The sequence below is a fragment of the Mchenga conophoros genome, linkage group LG13, assembly GCF_057382185.1.
Source record: "Mchenga conophoros isolate Kocher_MC1m ecotype Shallow Benthic linkage group LG13, M_conophoros_male_GT1.1, whole genome shotgun sequence".
NCBI classification, from domain to species: Eukaryota; Metazoa; Chordata; class Actinopteri; order Cichliformes; family Cichlidae; genus Mchenga; species Mchenga conophoros.
In genome coordinates this window covers 30,845,237-30,861,758 of record NC_140538.1, presented here as the reverse complement: position 1 = coordinate 30,861,758, position 16,522 = coordinate 30,845,237, and the positions used below count along the sequence as shown (strand labels likewise).

Genomic DNA, 16,522 nt, shown 5'->3' with positions numbered 1-16,522 from the left:
AGCCAGCAATAGTCTTCTGACCAAAACTCAACACAACAAATCACAATCTAAAGATAAAGCAGACATGTTAGATGAACCCATTAACTTCATAAAGCACTCAGCAAAATATCAAAGAACTAATTACTTAAGAGTGATGACAAATTCTCTATTTGTTAACAAGACTGATGTGTTTACTGTAAGAGTAACACAAGTTTTTAGCAATTTCTGGGCTCAGTCTGCTTCGTCTTTTGTTGTAGACTTTCTGGAATGTCATGTCATCAGGTTTATTCTAAACATTGTCAAGCAAAGCTAGAAGCTTGCATAGTACTAGATGCAGCATTTAATTTATTTTAAATAAGATAAAGATTTCTGTTGAAATTATTAAAAAAAGAGAATAGCTTAGAGCTGAAAAATCATGCTTGTTTTATTTTTCTCCTTGAAAGCAGCGGCTATTTTTGACAGATGTTAATGAATTCACAGCACAGTCTTCTCTTTCTCTCTTCTAATATGAACGAATGGAGCTAAATATTCGGTCTGTGGTTTTCTCTCTCCTGTATTAGAGTAATCATTCTAATAAGACAATATTTATTATTTATACTGTAGATTCCATTGTTTACGTGAATGGATGGTCTATACTGCCTTTCAGGATCCTCAAAACAATTATGGGAGATGGGGTGTTGTTTTCTTCTGTACATGTCTGGCACCCTGAGTATTTTAAGTATCAAAAACAAGTCTAAGAATTGTTGTTGAAGTTCTTTTAATGTTGCCATCACCTTTTTTGCTTTTGTTGTGACAATAGTTTACTTCATAGCCTAGAGTGAAAAGCTCATTTGCTCCCACCTGATGTGGTGTTAAGGCGATATTTAATTTCACCAGTACGTGGCAATGGCCACCTACTGCCACCTACTGGCTCAGACAAATTAGTAACTGGCAAAGTAATCCCTTACAAAAGTGTCACGTTCTGAGTTTTAGTTTATTTTGATGTTTATGGTATGTTTAAGTTCTTTAGGTTATCTAAGTTCATTTGTTATTAGTTTCCCCTTGTGTTTTCAACCCTTGTTAAGTCTCCCTTGCCCTTCATGTGTTTCATGTCTCTTCTTATGCTGTCAAGTTCATGTAGTCATGTCTGCGTTTCATTATGTTTCCTATTTTATTTTGTAAGAGGTCCTGTGTTCTGTGTTTTGTCTTACTCTTTCCCTGTGGCGTTGTTATGTCCACGTTGTGTCTACTGTGCCTTTCTGTCCCATGTTTCAGGTCCCTATGTTCTTTCTCCTCAGTTGCTGTTAAGTTCACATGTCTAGGGTTCAGTCAGTGTGTTTCCTGTTTTACTTTGAAGGTCCGTGTCTTATGTCAGTGTTTCTAGTTTTGCTTCCCTTGTCTGGTCCAGCCTGATTACTCCCAGCTGTGCTCTCCTTCTGTGTCTCATTCCCTCGTTATCCCTCAGTGTATTTAAGCCCTGTGTTTCTCTTTGTCAGTGTTGTAGTCTCCCTCATGGCTGTGTTTCCCTGTGTGTCAGTTTATCCATGTCCCAGTTTAGTTTAGTTTTTCCATGCTATTCTACAATAAAGCAGCTTTTTGAGTTTAATTTTGTTGTTGTGAGTTTTCCGTTTGGGTCCTTTTTCTGCCTGCACACAGCTGAAACATGACAAAAAGTAACACAGGCCGGTTATTATATGGAAGCCATCAGTAACACAGAACTGCTGTTTTGCTGTGTTTCAGGTGAGAGCAGCATACGAGCACTATACACGTTTATGTAAAGTTGATACTTATTTAAAGTAACATATTTGGGATGTAAACAGGGATTGAAGATAAGATAACTCTTTATTGTCACTGCACAGTCATACCAAGTACAATAGCACAACGAAATTGGAAACTGTCCCGCGTCAGCACTGCGCATAACACAACACAACACAGTAACTTATCTTAATAAATAAAAAGAAAGAACGTATGTTTATTGTACATTGTTTTTATTATTGTTATTGTTATTGCCCCCCAAAAAGTCTAGGGAGGTAGTCACTCAGGTCAGCTGTTAGAATTGGTTAGGTCTATTGCCCTGTTGCAAAAGCTGTCCCTGAGTCTGTTTGTCGGGGACCTCAGCAGCCTGAATCTCTAGCCAGACGGCAGCAGCTTAAACATTCTGGGTGTGTACAGTCCCGTAGGATGCTGCGTGCCCTCTTGAGATAGCGAGTGCTCTACAGGTCCTTTAGGGAAGGAAGAGGATGGACAATGATTTTTTTGGGCCATAATAATGACGCTCTGAAGTGCTTTACCATTACTTGCTATCACTACAGCCTTCTTCCTCTCCTTATCAAAAACTATTATGTCCAGTTAGTTAGCCATCACCAGTTGTAGCTGTCTGTAGCTGGGAGTCACACAGGATCATAGCTTGGTCATTCTCAATCATCTTGGAGTGGGTGTATCCCAAATTGACCTTGTATACTATACCAGTCTGCTAGCATCTTTTATCCTGCTGCTATGTGTTGGATTCTCTCAAGGGGGTTCTTTGCACAGCCTGCACCAGGGATCTTGAGTGGTGTGGTAGCCCCCCACTCTCTATCAATCTTCTGCTTAGGACTCGTTCATGTCTTGCTATGATGATGAAGCGTTTCTGTGCTATCTTTCAGTCCCACTACTTAAACAATCCAGGTGGTTCACAAGTTCGTCAGTCTGGTCTTACAGTGTTGAGCAACTGCTCGAGCTAGTGTCTTGCCCCTCTGACATCCGACAGGCCTTTCCATGTTGTGCTAAGATAAGTTATTGGCTGGTACTTGAATGGGAATAGTCCCATCTGGGGATCCTTGGGAGATCAGGCTTTCTGGCATCTCATTCATCCACAGATGGTTCATTTGTACTAGAGATGCAGTAGAGATTGTCCATAATTTCAAAGTTGTTCTTTGGACATTGACTGCTTTAATGCTTCAATGCCTTTGCATGAAGGGGAATCTTTTTTCAAACTGTGTTCTAACTTTGCAGTCATTCAAATTATAATGTATTAGACCAGGGTTAACTGGTGGATGTGTGGGTGTGAAACTCATATCAGCTGTCTGGATTAAGTTTTGTGGGGACTTGGCTGATGTCTTAAATTGGGAAGTGGGGCACTCACAAAACAGGACATTAGAAAACAACCAGTAAAATGACGTCTCAAAAACTATGTGAATTACATAAATATTTGCTACTTGATTTTCAGGGGGTTTTTTTTATCAGAGTTTTTTATGGAATGATGATTTTATGGAATGATTCAGCCACTAATTACATTCACAGTAGTCACTCAGTGTGTCTTTAGGGATTTGCTAGCTTAGCTTAGCTCATAGCCAACCCGCTAGCAGCATGGCCTCTTTACCTGTGCCTCGTGCACTTTCCTGCTCAGATGTTTAGTTAGTCATCGGCCTGCTTTAGCAATAACAACACTTGTAATAGGCTGCAAAAGGCTTCTACTTGTGCAGACTCCTGCTCGCACTGGAGCGGTTCACATCCATGTGAAGCGGCAGGAATGACAATCAGCATCTCCAAGTCTGAGACCATGGTCCTTAGCCGGAAAAGAATGGAGTGGCCACTCTGTGTCAGGGACAATTTACTGTCCCAAGTGGAAGAGTTTAAGTTTTAATTTAAATTCTTGTTCACAAGTAAGAGGAGCAGGAGATCAACAAAGATTGGTGCTGCGGCTGCAGTGACACTGTACCAGTCCATCGTGATGAAAAGAGAGCTGAGTATAAAAGCAAAGCTCTCAATTTAATGGTCAATCTACATCCACACCCTCACCTATGGTTATGAGCTTTGGGTAGGCCCGAAAGAAGGAAATCGAGGAAATGATCTTTCTCCGAAGGATGGCTCGACTCTGCCTCTTAGATATAGGGTGAGGAGTTCAGCTATCTGGAACGGGCTCAGAGTACAGCCACTACTGCCCCACATCGAAAGGAGTCAGTTGAGTCAGTTCAGGCATCTGTCAATGATGGTTCCTAGGTGCCTCCTGGGTGAGGTGTCCCAAGCATGTTGCAGCGCAGACCAATGACACGCTGGAGAAATTATATCTCTCAGCTGGTGTGGGAATGCCTTGGTGTTACCCCGGATAAGCTGGAGGAGGTGGCCGGAAAGAGGGTGGTCAGGACTTTTCTTCTTAGGCTGCTGCCCCCCCCCCAACCCGGCCTTGGAAAAGTGGAGATGGATGTTCTGGGACATGTGAAGCTAGAGACACCAGCAATCATAGTCAAGTGCCTTCCAGGGACTAGAAAAGGCGACACTGAGGGACATTTAAAACTGCTGGCTAAGGGTAAATGTAAATTCTGTAAAATTATAATTCACATCGAGAGAAACCAGAGGACCTTGCTGTGGATGAAGTCATGGTAAAAAAAATCAGGTAGTTCATCAGGTCCCAACCAGCCCAAATATCAAAGGGAAATTAAAATGCATGCCGTGGAAGAGTTCGGGTCTTAGGAGGTTAAAGAAAATAAGAACAATCCTAGGTTTCTCTTCAGCACCGCAGCCAGACTCACATGTATATGTCAAATGTCAGAGCTTTGTTAAGCCAACCATTCTGTTGATGGTATATAATAATGACATCATGAATTTCTTCACAAATAAAATTTTAGCCATTAAAGAAAAAAAACACTCCAACAAATCACAAACATAAAATTATGTGCAGCTACTTTTAATACCACTGATATTTATTTAGACAATTTTTTCCAAGAGATCTTTCTGAGTTAACTTTGGTAATCACTTCTAGTAAAGGATGAACATTTCTTTCAGACCCAATTCCTACAAGACGGCTCAAGTCCTACCATTAATTAATACTAAAATCTTAAATATGATGAGATGAGAGATGAGATAGCCTTTATTTGTCAGTTGCAGGTCTTTTGCCCACAACCGAGATGAACCTATCGCTAATAACCGGCTATTCATACCAGACCAAAAGTCTTTTTCCATGGCCTCTCCAAACTTCTTCCACATCCGAGTTTTTGCTTCAGCCACTGCCCGAGCCGCATTCCGCTTGGCCTGTCGATACCTATCAGCTGCCTCCGGAGTCCCACAGGCTAACCAAGCCCAATAGGACTCCTTCTTTAGCCTGGTGCCTCCCTTCACCTCTGGTGTCCACCATTTGGTTCAGGGGTTACCATCACGACAGACTCCAACAACCTTGCGGTTTGCAGCTCAGTGTAGCAGCTTCGGCAATGGAGGTGCTGAACATGGTCCATTCGGACTCAGTGTCTGAATGGACAAGCTCTCTAAAAGATAAAGAGAGAGCTGAGCGTAAAAGCAAAGCTCTCAATTTACCGGTCGACCTACATCCCTACCCTCAACTATGGTCACGAGCTGTGGGTAGTGACCGAAAGAATGAGATTGCGGATACAAGGGGTGGAAATTAGCTTCCTCTGAAGGGTGGCTGGAATCTCCCTTAGAGATAGGGGGAGAAGTTCAGTCATCCGGGAGGGTCTCAGAGTAGAGCCGCTGCTCTTGCACATTGAAAGAAGCCAGATGAGGTGGTTCGTGCATCTGACAAGGATGCCTCCTGGGTGAGGTGTTCCGAGTGTGTCCCACTTGGAGGAGGGACAGGACACGCTTGAGAGATTATACCTCTCAGTTGGTCTGGGAACGCCTTGGTGTTCCCTGGACAAGCTGGAGGAGGTGGCCGGGGAGAGGGAGGTCTGGGCTTCTCTGCTTAGGCTGCGTCCCCTGCAACCCGGCCTCGGATAAGGAGAAGATGATGGATGGACAACAGACTTTCAAGCTGGCTCTAGTTAAACCATTGCTTAAAAGATGGCCATGACTGACCACGTGCTTAGAGAATAACTCAAGCAGCAGAAACCCAAGAAAGAGGAGCAAGAGTAGGAACCATTATGGAAGGACAGGCCCCTGCAGGGTGGATGCAGTAGTTACAATTGTTTCAAAGAAAGTAATAAGCAATGCACTCAACTGCCATGGTCTGCATGCCCACTCACCATGCCATCTACCAAGATGATGAAGATGAGGCAAGGATGGTCGCTTTCAGTAAGACAATGATTCCAAACACAAAGCCAAGGAAAGACTCAGTTGGTAACAGAGAAAGATAATAAAGCTGCTAGAATGGCCCAGCCCTGAGACCAGAATCCACCTGAGCTTCGGCTCTGTCTATACATTTTCAGAATTCATAGAAGTGCCCCACAGAAGCTTCAGGATTTGAAAACTGCTTGTGTGCATGCATGCGACTAGTTTCTCCATAAAGGAGGCATCTTGAATCCAAAATACTTTTGGATGGAGTATTAAACATCAGTAAGCATGTTCAATACTTTTTCCTTGTGTCATTTCTTATTTCACATGCATCACTGCACATGCTGTGGACTTATTTTGTTAAATGGTGTGCATTAGCTGTGGCAGTATGTGTGAGTGCAACATTAGTAAGGCAGCTAGATACAGACTGAATGTGTTCTGCTTTAACAGAGTGAAAAAGCAGCAGTTAAACAGGAAGTTTCCAGTTACCAGTACTTTGTACTTACAGATTTCTGAGTGAAGACTGGAATGTTGTCATTGCTGTCCGTCACCGTGAGGATGACTTTTGTTTGTCCGGATAACCCTTCTCCTGCCATATCTGCTGCTTGTACTGTCAGAGTGTACTGTGGATATTTCTGTTAAGAGACGAGGACTGTAGATCAGCTCATCAACAGGAAGGAGGAAACACTGACATCAGTTTACAGACCTCTGTAACACACGGCTTTCAAACTGACTAAAACCCTTCACCTATGAAGGCCTGGCATTCTGCTGAAAAGCTGAAGATAAACTCATAGAATATTTTGCTTATGACAAATACATGCAAACCTGATGCCATTATCTGATATTAGCCTTAGTCAAACTTTTTAAATATAGTGTATTATTCACCAAGCAGTGGTGAAACTGACAAGCATGACACAAACTAGAAATGGAGACCATTAGACTCTAAAGTAAAAGTTAAGCTTCAAGAACAGTGTTTGTTTTCAGCAGTAAATTCAGGTTTTACTTCAAAGGTAAATATTATCATTATCCAAGAAATCACCAGCAGTGTTTTTGGTGCAGTGCCCTCTTTGTGATTGATTTCTAGCAGTGACAGGCAGACTACTGATCCTGATTCATAAAAATGCTTTTTCAGTACTTAGGCGTAAAAGGACACTTGTGTTTTAAATGTGTTTAACAGGTCTTACCTCTCTATCCAGTCCTCTACCAGTGATTCTGATGCTTCCAGTAATTGGGTTGATTTCAAACATGTTGTCAGTGGGCAGCGGTGGGTCCTGGTTCAGAATACGATAGCGGAGCTCTGAGTTGTCAGTACTTGGCTCATCGTCATCTTTGGCCTCAACCCTAACCACCTCAGTCCCTGGAGTGGAGGAATTCAGAAAAAGGAAATAAAGAGCAGAAGTTTTAGAAGGTCTTCACATTGCTTCATTTAAGTATTTATTAAATCAAATTAGAGTTAGCGTAAAAAGTCTAATTTCATTCCAATCCACATTGTAATTTTCTGAAGGTTCTGAAGGTTTCTGAATGTCTTAAAATTCATTGCATTTAAACCTCTGCACTACATTGATTTCTATTGATGAGAATTGTACATAGTAGCAAAAATAAAGAAAACTGCAAATAAGTGCCAACAAGAAAACAAAATAATGTCAAAAATATGTTTAAACATACCAATGGTCGTGGCCTCAGCAACATTTGCGTTGTACTCCACCGTAAAATAAGGTTTGTTGTCGTTCTGGTCGATCACACGTACTATAATCTCCATAGGAGCCTCAGCTTGTCCTGCTCCATCAGCCACAGCATGTGCTTCAAACTACACAGGCAAAAGATTTCAACATGTTTGATTCAGAAAGTTTCAGATTCACCTTTAAATTAATTCATTTATCTCTACACCTTTAATCTACACACAATACAAACAAAGCAAAGATTTTAGTGTCTTGATGTGACTTTTGTTGTGATTCTTTTCTTTTGTGTGCCACCTGCTGCTACTGGTTGGGGTGAGAGAAGGGAGACAAAACAAAAGACACGCTGACATGAAAGCTAGAGATTGATAATAACTAATAATTGAATGCAGAGCAGTGTATAAACACAATGAGTGAAAAAAGTTCTAAGTTCTCAGCCTAATCTTAAAAGTAGAGAGGGTGTCTATCTCTCAAATCCAAACTGGAAGCTGGTTCCACAGAAGAGTACTTTAAATATTCTAAGAACCACAAGTAAGCCTGCAGTCTGAGAGCACTTAATTGGGGTGATACGGTACTTTAAGGTCATTAAGATAAGATGGGGGCTGATTCTTTTATGTGATGTACAAAGAACATCAAAAACAAACAATTTTAACAGAACTTATAACATAAAATGTTTATAAAAAAGTTTTCCAAAGTCACTCCACATGAAAGGATAATCAGAATAAAAGCCTTCATCATCAAGTGTGATGAAAGTGTGTATCTTTTGATGATCATCAAAAGATACACACTTTGGAAAACATTTGGACAAAGTGGGGATGCTTACTAGATATTCGGCTGTTTCCTCTCTGTCAAGTGGCTGTGTTACATACAGATTTCCAGTCTCTCTGTCCATTCTGAAACGACCAACAGGAGGCAGATCAGCTCCTGGACCAGTGATGCTGTAAAAGACCTTCCTTGTTTTATCTTCATTGGAGCGGATCTGGAAAAAACACACAGGACTGAGTTAGATCACTCTCACTGTCTATGGTAAAGGTTATGCAACAATAAAGAAGCTGTGCAAGTTCATCTTCAAAAATATCAAGAGATTCTTGGTTATCCTGATACACAGATCAGAATGATTCAGTCATCTTGTGATCTCAAATCAATAAGATTGCTAGATTCTCTAAGCGGATCTGGAAAAAACCACATTGACTTAAATCACTCTCAGTGATGAGGATAACAGTTCTGGGATAGCTGTTGCTCAGGATGTCAAGCAGGTAATTTACTGATCATAAGGTTGGTGGTTCAATCCCTATCTACTTCACTCTGCTTTTCAAATATCCTTGAGTAAGATACTAACCATGATTTGCTTTATAATGTTTGTGAATGTTAGAAAGCACTTTCACAAAAAAAGCATGGGAAAAAGTCCTCGTATGAATAGGACAAGTTGTATAAAGCACTCTGAGTGCTCAGAAAGAGAATGAAGAAGTAAAAAAATTTCTGTTCATGAACCAGTTCATTTAACGTTTATACAACAGCAAAGAGGCTATGCACATTAATATTCAACAGAATCCTGGTTATCCTGATATCAAACATAAGAGAGCAGAGAAAGACAGCACAGTAGTGGATGTCGTAAGATAAATTAACCAATATACAGTATATAGCGTGAAACACAACTCTGTAGTTTTCTTAGAATAATTATGTTATTCCAACAATTTCCAACACACAGTATGGAAAAGACAGTAATAAAACAAGTGTCAATGTACTAACTGCCAACATCTTGCTCTCATTACTGCACATAAACTTTAGATCTTTCCCTAAAGCAATAACTTTTCATTCTCTTTCATAGATATTTTATTTATCTAGAATTAACAAAGTTAGCTCATAACTAAAAGGCATCTAAAAAAACTGGAAATTCTGGAGATTCAATAGTGACAACTAAAAATGGGAAAAACACGTGCTGACTGCAGAGGAACAACAGAGAAATCCTGTCCACAAATAATGTCAACAAAAGTCATTCAGTTCCCCTTACCTGAGCTACTTTTAGGGGATAGGTTCCTCTCTGATTCTCAGAAACTTTGAGAGGAGGAATAACCCAGTCTCTCTTCCTCCTCCTCAGTCCTCCAACAGACTTGGGGAATTGAAGAACATGCGCTTGTGGATCAGTGGCATTCTGGGAAAACATGCAGACATATTGTTGGCAAAAGCATGAACAGAAGAAGACTCAGAAATTGTAATGAGGACCACAGATCTTATAATATATCTCAGAATCTGTGACTGTGTATCGTCTACACCATTTTTAACCTAAGACAGCTGATTCATAGATTAAAAATCGAACAAAATATTAGAAAAATTGGAAGCTGTTCCTCAAAAGAGGGACTTGAAAGCTGAAGGCTCTGCCTCTCTATTATACTTTTAACACTCTAGGAACCACAAGTAAGCCCAGAGTCTGAGAGCGAAATGCTCTAATGGGGTGATACGGTACTTTAAGGTCATTAAGATAAAATGGGGATTGATTACTCAAGTATTGTATTTGAGGAGCAGAATTTTAAATTTGAGGTTTTCCATGAGGTGTTAGTGTGTTCAGTCCTGTCACACATTTACAAAGACATCATCCCAGCCCCACAAAACTCAGTAGAAACAGCTGATAAGAGTTTTACGCCCATGTACATCCATCAAGTCAACACTTGCAGCTTAAGGTTAAGCTGCAAGGTTAAAATTAAGCTTGAAAAAACATTCCCTTCTCGGGTACCAAGGACCAGTTTGGCTACTTTTTAAATAATTTTCAATGTCCGAAAAATCAGTTTGAAAGACTTTCATGAAGCTGGGAGAACACTTCAAAAAAAATTGCATTAGGTAAAAGTCTGGCCTCTCATGCAAAATAAAGAGATGATTTCCAGAAACAACCTTCACATCTGAATGGAATGGATTGCGACAAAAAAATTGGCCCTAGCATTAAAAGTTACACTTTAGCTGTTAGCAGTGGCTCATGGATAAAGTAGCCATTCATTTCACTTTTCTTACCACATTAATCTAATCTTCCATCACTTCTTCCTCACTCCTCCACAGCTGGTGCTAGCAGCATCATCCTGTGACTGTGAGGCCCAGTTACTAGTTGCTGGTACCACTTATATTCTTTTTATTGTTTTCTTTCAGCTTTTCAGCTCCACCTGTTTGCCAATTCTTCCACACTAAACTTGCACAGCGAAGGCTGTGTAAGGTGGAATGATTGAATGGGATGCTGTCAGTGTGCAGTGGACCAGAAAAATGTCCAATATGCCAGATTATCAGTCCTGCCCTGTCTGTAAATGTGTAGTTTTGGAAAAAATATAAATAGATTTGAACTTTTCCTTCATGCCCCATTAAACAGTGTCTATAAAACATTAAACAGTCCCGTATGAAACAGTGTCTACCTCTGTGTGGTCAGCAGACTTCACTTCAGTACTGTGATGCTGATGACTGTATTCTATGTGGTCTCCATTGTGGTGCTTTCCACATTGATGACCATGATGGTGTCCACGGTGATGCTCATAATGAACTACCCTGACTGGAACTGTTATTTTCTGACCTTGAGAGTCCCATGAGTGGATGAAGAAATTCTGGTGTCCATTATAAAGAACAACTTCTCTGTTTACCTGGAAAGTAAAAAAACAAAAGTTTTATTAGTGCATCCACTACACTTCAATTCATTAGAAATGAGTTTCTACATTTCATTAGAACAATTATACAAACTTTCCTGTGATTTTTACAGTAATTCCAACTTTGCCGTCAAGTTAACTCACCATTAATACACCATCTGCCTTTACACCAAAGCGATTGTCATCAGTGCCGAAAAGAAATATTGTGCGGTTTGTGCAGTCAGTGAAGCCCACTGAGAAAGGATAGAAAAAAGTGAATCATTATAAATGTGGAACATGTAATGAAATAACTGGCAAGTCTACACCACCTTGCTGCATATGTCCTGCTGGTAGTGTTGCTGTATTTTTTAGTGTTTTCCAACAGAATACTCACTGGGGCTGGGCCATATCATACCGTTCACGGTAATACCGATATAATGTTGGGCAATGACAAGAAAATGAAGTATCGCAATAGAATTTGGGTAAAACGCGCATGCGCTGTGCCTTTGTTTTCATACGCACATGGCGAAAAAGGCACGGCGGCGACAGAGAATGAGAAGGGCGAAAGCGGATCGTTGAATGAAACAGATGAACCAGAATTGGTTTGTAAAAATGTGAAAACTTCAGTGTGGAACTGGTTTAGCCGTCAGATACACAACAAAGCACTATTTTTGGTAGCGCATGCTAGCGGGCCGTCGTTATTACCGTGTTTTTTGGAAAATACGGCACACTTAAAATCAATCCTTTGATTTTTCTGAAAATCGACAGTGCCCCATATAATCCCGTGTGCCTTATGTATGAATTCTGGTTGTGTTTACTGACTGATGCTTTAGTACGACTTTGCTAAGCTTCAAACCCGCAACACTTGATGGATTGTCGGAGCATTACGTTTATCGTAGGGAGGAGCCTCGCGGAGTGATACGTACTGTGCTTAACATTACCGTATATTGTGTGTATAAGCTCTTTTTAAGTTTTGTGGATATTATACATGGTTATGCTGAGGATATGTCAGCCAGTTTCCACTGGAAATGCCTTTTGGTTAAACTGTCAGCAAGGATTTTGCATTTGCACTGTTAAATTTTTATATAGCTTTAATGCAAAAAACAGCTGCTTGTTTAAGTGAAAATACATTGATGTTTTTTTTTTGCACTAAGAAAGTTGTGGAGTTGTAAAGTATTTTGTCTAGTGTCAATTATATCGTCAGTTATATCGTTATCGCAAATTTTCAAATGTATATCGTGATAAATATTTTTGTGGTTTCCACCTGAGGCAGGAAATTTCTTTTTTATTTTGCTAAGTACTGAATTTTGCTGGAGGCTGCTCTTTGTTTCTTAACCAGTTTTACCCATGATTCCACTGGATAATGGGTAGAACTGGATTAGAAATACTTCTTATTAATGAGCAACAGTACATTTTCAAGAGACAAGGGAAAAAAGAGAAAAATGTTTGTTGTTCGTGTGCATGTGTTCTTGTGTGTGTGTCTACATGCACTAGTAAATGAGTGCATACGTTGCACATGTGGCGGCTAAAATGAAGCAAAGTGAGCATAAACATTCTCAGAACTGAGTCTTGTCCTGCACATTGAAGTTTCCTGGAGCTGGAAATAGATGCTCTGATAATGTAGATTAATTAATGTTAAAAACTAATCTTAATAATTCAGTGTCCAGTTTAACGGCCTCAGGTCAGTAGCACAGAGTTTACACTGGCCCCTGTACATTTTTTGCAGGCAAAAAAGCTTTTATTTCTATGATTTGAAATAGTAACATTTAATACAAACGATTTATCTTTTGTATTATCCTAAATTGGCAATATTTTGTTACTAAAGCCTAAAAATCTATTATAATAAAACAATAAATTCTAGTAAACCTGATGCCTCTCTTTACACCCACCCCTCCACGGCACAGGTAGCACTGTGATAGAAAGCCACAGCTGCTGTCAAAGTGTGCAACTGAAACACTATGTGGGTCTTATCTGTTCATCTATAATCACATCCTACAGGTGTGATTATAGTACAATACTATAATGTAGATTTTTTGCTGTGTAAAACAAACAGTGGTGAATTGGGGGAGCTGAAAAGTAAACTCTTCTTCACAGCTTGTTAAGCAGGTGGTTTGACGAAGGAATCCTGCTATATTTTTCCCAGCAAAGATCAGTATGTCACAAGTACTGCGAGACTCTTAAACTCGTATCTAAAACTCTTTTAGATACGAGAAAAACAGTTTCTTTCACTCCACCTGACATCACTGTCTCACTAACTGCTCTTCCTCTTTATTCTTTGTGTGTTTAAATGTAACGAAATGTTTACATGTAAGGAATTTAATTGTGTGAATGACAATGAATACCTGCATCTGTGAAATTAAATTGTTTGCTCGACATTATGTTGTATGTCGCGCAAGACTTTTGATATGAATATTATTTCAGTGTTCCTCGCCTCACCCCCCACCCGGTGATGGCAGATGCTTTCCTCTGAGCCTGGTTCTGTTTGATGTTACTTCCTTTTAAAAGGCAGTTTTTCATCCCCACTTGAATTGAAGTGCCAAAATGTATTCATAGTTTTCTTTCTCTCGGTTTTCACCTTAGTGACTTTTGTTGTGATTTGGCACTATATAAAAGCAACTAAAGGCAAATAAAGCAAGGCAACAAGTGAATATTCATGTTAAAGCCTGCATAACTACAGTTAATTTGAAAAAGGCTACAGTCCACTTATGTTTTATATCATCTTTCAGTTTTATGAAACCAACAGAGTTCTCCTTCTCTTTCAGTGCTTCATAACATCTGAATAGCAAAACCTGCTAAACAGGCTTGGTGACATTGCTCTGACCTGAGGTTAAAAGTATTTGTGAGCAGTGTGAGAGCTGAATCTGCATTCCAGAAACCTTACAACTCAGATGCAATTGGATGCCACAACTAGTTAAGCTGGAAAAGCACCAAAAAACAGACGTGTTTTACTTCAAAGCAAGGTAGAGCTATTAATACATTGCAAGCAATACAGCATCATAGTTGTTGTTTTTTTGTTTGTTTTTTTGGGGTTGGGGGGGTTAATATGGGTGTCTGGACACAGCCTTGTCAGTGCCTTACATATGCTTTATTTAGTGATCACAAACAACAGTTTGTGGCAGAACAGATTAAAAATTATAGTATTGTTACCTTCATTGCTGCCATCTTGGACTGACAACAATTAAATGGAGGATGCTGCTAATTTCCAAGATGAAACTTGGAGTTGAGGTCCAGATGAAAATTCTGATTGGGAACTCGAATATTCTGACAAACTTAATCTGGAACAAATGGTATGATGTTGTTTGGGTTTCAACCGAGAACAACGTAAGCAGCTAACCTGTTAAAGGCCATCTGGGCATGAGGAATCCTTTACAAAAGTTTTTTCATGTAGGGCTGTAACTCACGTCTAAATGCTCCCACAGGTTTGTATAAACAAATCCTCACATATCTATTATGATATTCTACTGGATGTTAAGAAACATGAACCATTTCATTCAGGTTACCAGTAAGACACTAGATTCCTGGGTTGTTCTTACCTCTGCCCAGTCTCATGCCCGTCCTCAGGTGTTCCCTGCACACTCTGAAAATCAACAGCTCTGACTCAAATCCAGGCACACATGTCGACCTCGCAGCTATTTCTGGTGATGAGACCTAGAAGAGGAGAAAGAGTATTTTGGTTGGACCTGTAATAATAAAGTGACTAATCATAAGCAAGAGAAAATAAGAGTAACTGAATAACACAAGACAATATAACAATAACTATAACTGGCATTTTAAACAACAATTAAAATACTTTTGTTGCATCGCATAATATGAATACTTTAAGACATGTGTATATGCCATTTTTCAGAGGAAACAATAAAACTACAAAACACAACATCATCAGTGGAATAATGGGAATCAACGTGGAGGGATATGGGGAAAAAAGCCTGCTATGCCTGTGAAACAGATTAATTAGTTTTTAAATCCTGCACAAGTTTTTTCTGCCCATTTAAAGAGCATCAGCAAGTGCTATGACTAATAAAAGTGTTATTCTTACAATAAAAGTTTACTTGATGCATAAACACAACAAATGTGTCTGCCCCTCCGTGAGTCTGGATCTCCTGGAGGTTTCTTCCTGTTAAAAGGGAGTTTTTCCTTGCCACTGTCGCCAAGTACTTGCTCCTAGGTGGTTCTTAGATTGCTGGGGTTTTGAGGTGACTGTTGTTTTGACTTGGTGCTTTCCACATGAAAATGAATCTAATTTTATTTAATTGCAGCAGGTAATGTAACATTAACCATATTTATTTTAAGTAACTTTAAACAGAATGGAAAATGGCAGAAATTAATTATAACAAAAGGAAGACGTCTCACCTGAAAAACGATGACTAAAGCGCCAAAAACCGCGAACCAAGCGGTCCCCATCTCTCCAAATCCCCTTTTTAATATTCCTGTTCTTCCTGTCGCACCGTAATTGTAGCTTCAGTAACTGGGTGTGAGCTGGATGGAAGTAAGTTTAAGTACTTTCAGCAGATGATGTCAGGTTACAGGTGCGCAACAGCCTGGTTCCGTCATGCGTAAAGAGACATAACATGGTAGTTTCTGTTTCTGTTCCTGAGTACTTCACACAAGGGCGTAGATTTGGCATGGACGGAAGGGACATGTCCCCACCAATATCCGGCAATTATTGAATTGTCCCCACCAATAATTTGATCTCTTTGAGTAAAGAAAAACAACCCGATAGAAAGAAAAAACAAAAAAACATCTGTCAGCGTCTCATTCACCCAGCGGTGCAGAAAGAGTTAAATTATGTTCTCTACTTGAGTCCTACGTCATGTGAGAAATATGGCCAATGTGATTGGCTGTGCTTTTCAGTGAGCTCTGTTTAGTTTTAGCAGCGGCAAGCCTGCGCTGCCAGGAGGAGAGGAGGATGGCAGCAAAAAGGAAGAACCTGGATATAAGAAAGTATTTTTCAAAGAAACCTGTAAGTCACTTAAACTCAAGTTCACTCATAAAATGTGTCCGTCATAATAATGTTACAGGCTATGCTAGGCTTTGGCCCACATTAGTCTAAAATTGTATGTACCCATTAATAACGTGTTTTGGAAACTAACTGCACAACAGGCAGCACTCCAAGAGCAGCATTTCTAATTTTGATTGAAACTGTCAGAGAAAACGTAGCCTCGAGCGAGCCGGGATATTAGTTTAGAGACGCTGTTAAAATTATATGTCTAAAGTCAAAATGTTGGTGACAATTTTATCCTAATGGCACTGACATATTCATAGGGTTAATTTTTGAGACAAAATATCATGAGGTAGTCACGATTTTGCAAA

General features: G+C 39.8%; 1 protein-coding gene across 1 annotated transcript in view; it reads right to left on the bottom strand.

Annotated features, from left to right (window-relative positions):
* Window positions 1–16,214, bottom strand: part of LOC146561533 (B-cadherin-like) — a 28,284-nt gene extending 12,070 nt beyond the window's left edge. The window contains exons 1-9 of the mRNA XM_085242997.1: window positions 15,563–16,214; window positions 14,746–14,860; window positions 11,378–11,466; window positions 11,009–11,230; window positions 9,628–9,768; window positions 8,440–8,595; window positions 7,606–7,747; window positions 7,125–7,297; window positions 6,447–6,575 (exon numbers count right to left, since the gene is read on the bottom strand). Coding sequence (XP_085099123.1) covers window positions 6,447–6,575; window positions 7,125–7,297; window positions 7,606–7,747; window positions 8,440–8,595; window positions 9,628–9,768; window positions 11,009–11,230; window positions 11,378–11,466; window positions 14,746–14,860; window positions 15,563–15,613 — 1,218 coding nt within the window. The 5' untranslated portion in view covers window positions 15,614–16,214. The remainder of the gene's footprint in view (window positions 1–6,446; window positions 6,576–7,124; window positions 7,298–7,605; window positions 7,748–8,439; window positions 8,596–9,627; window positions 9,769–11,008; window positions 11,231–11,377; window positions 11,467–14,745; window positions 14,861–15,562) is intronic.
* Window positions 16,215–16,522: the final 308 nt, after the last annotated feature.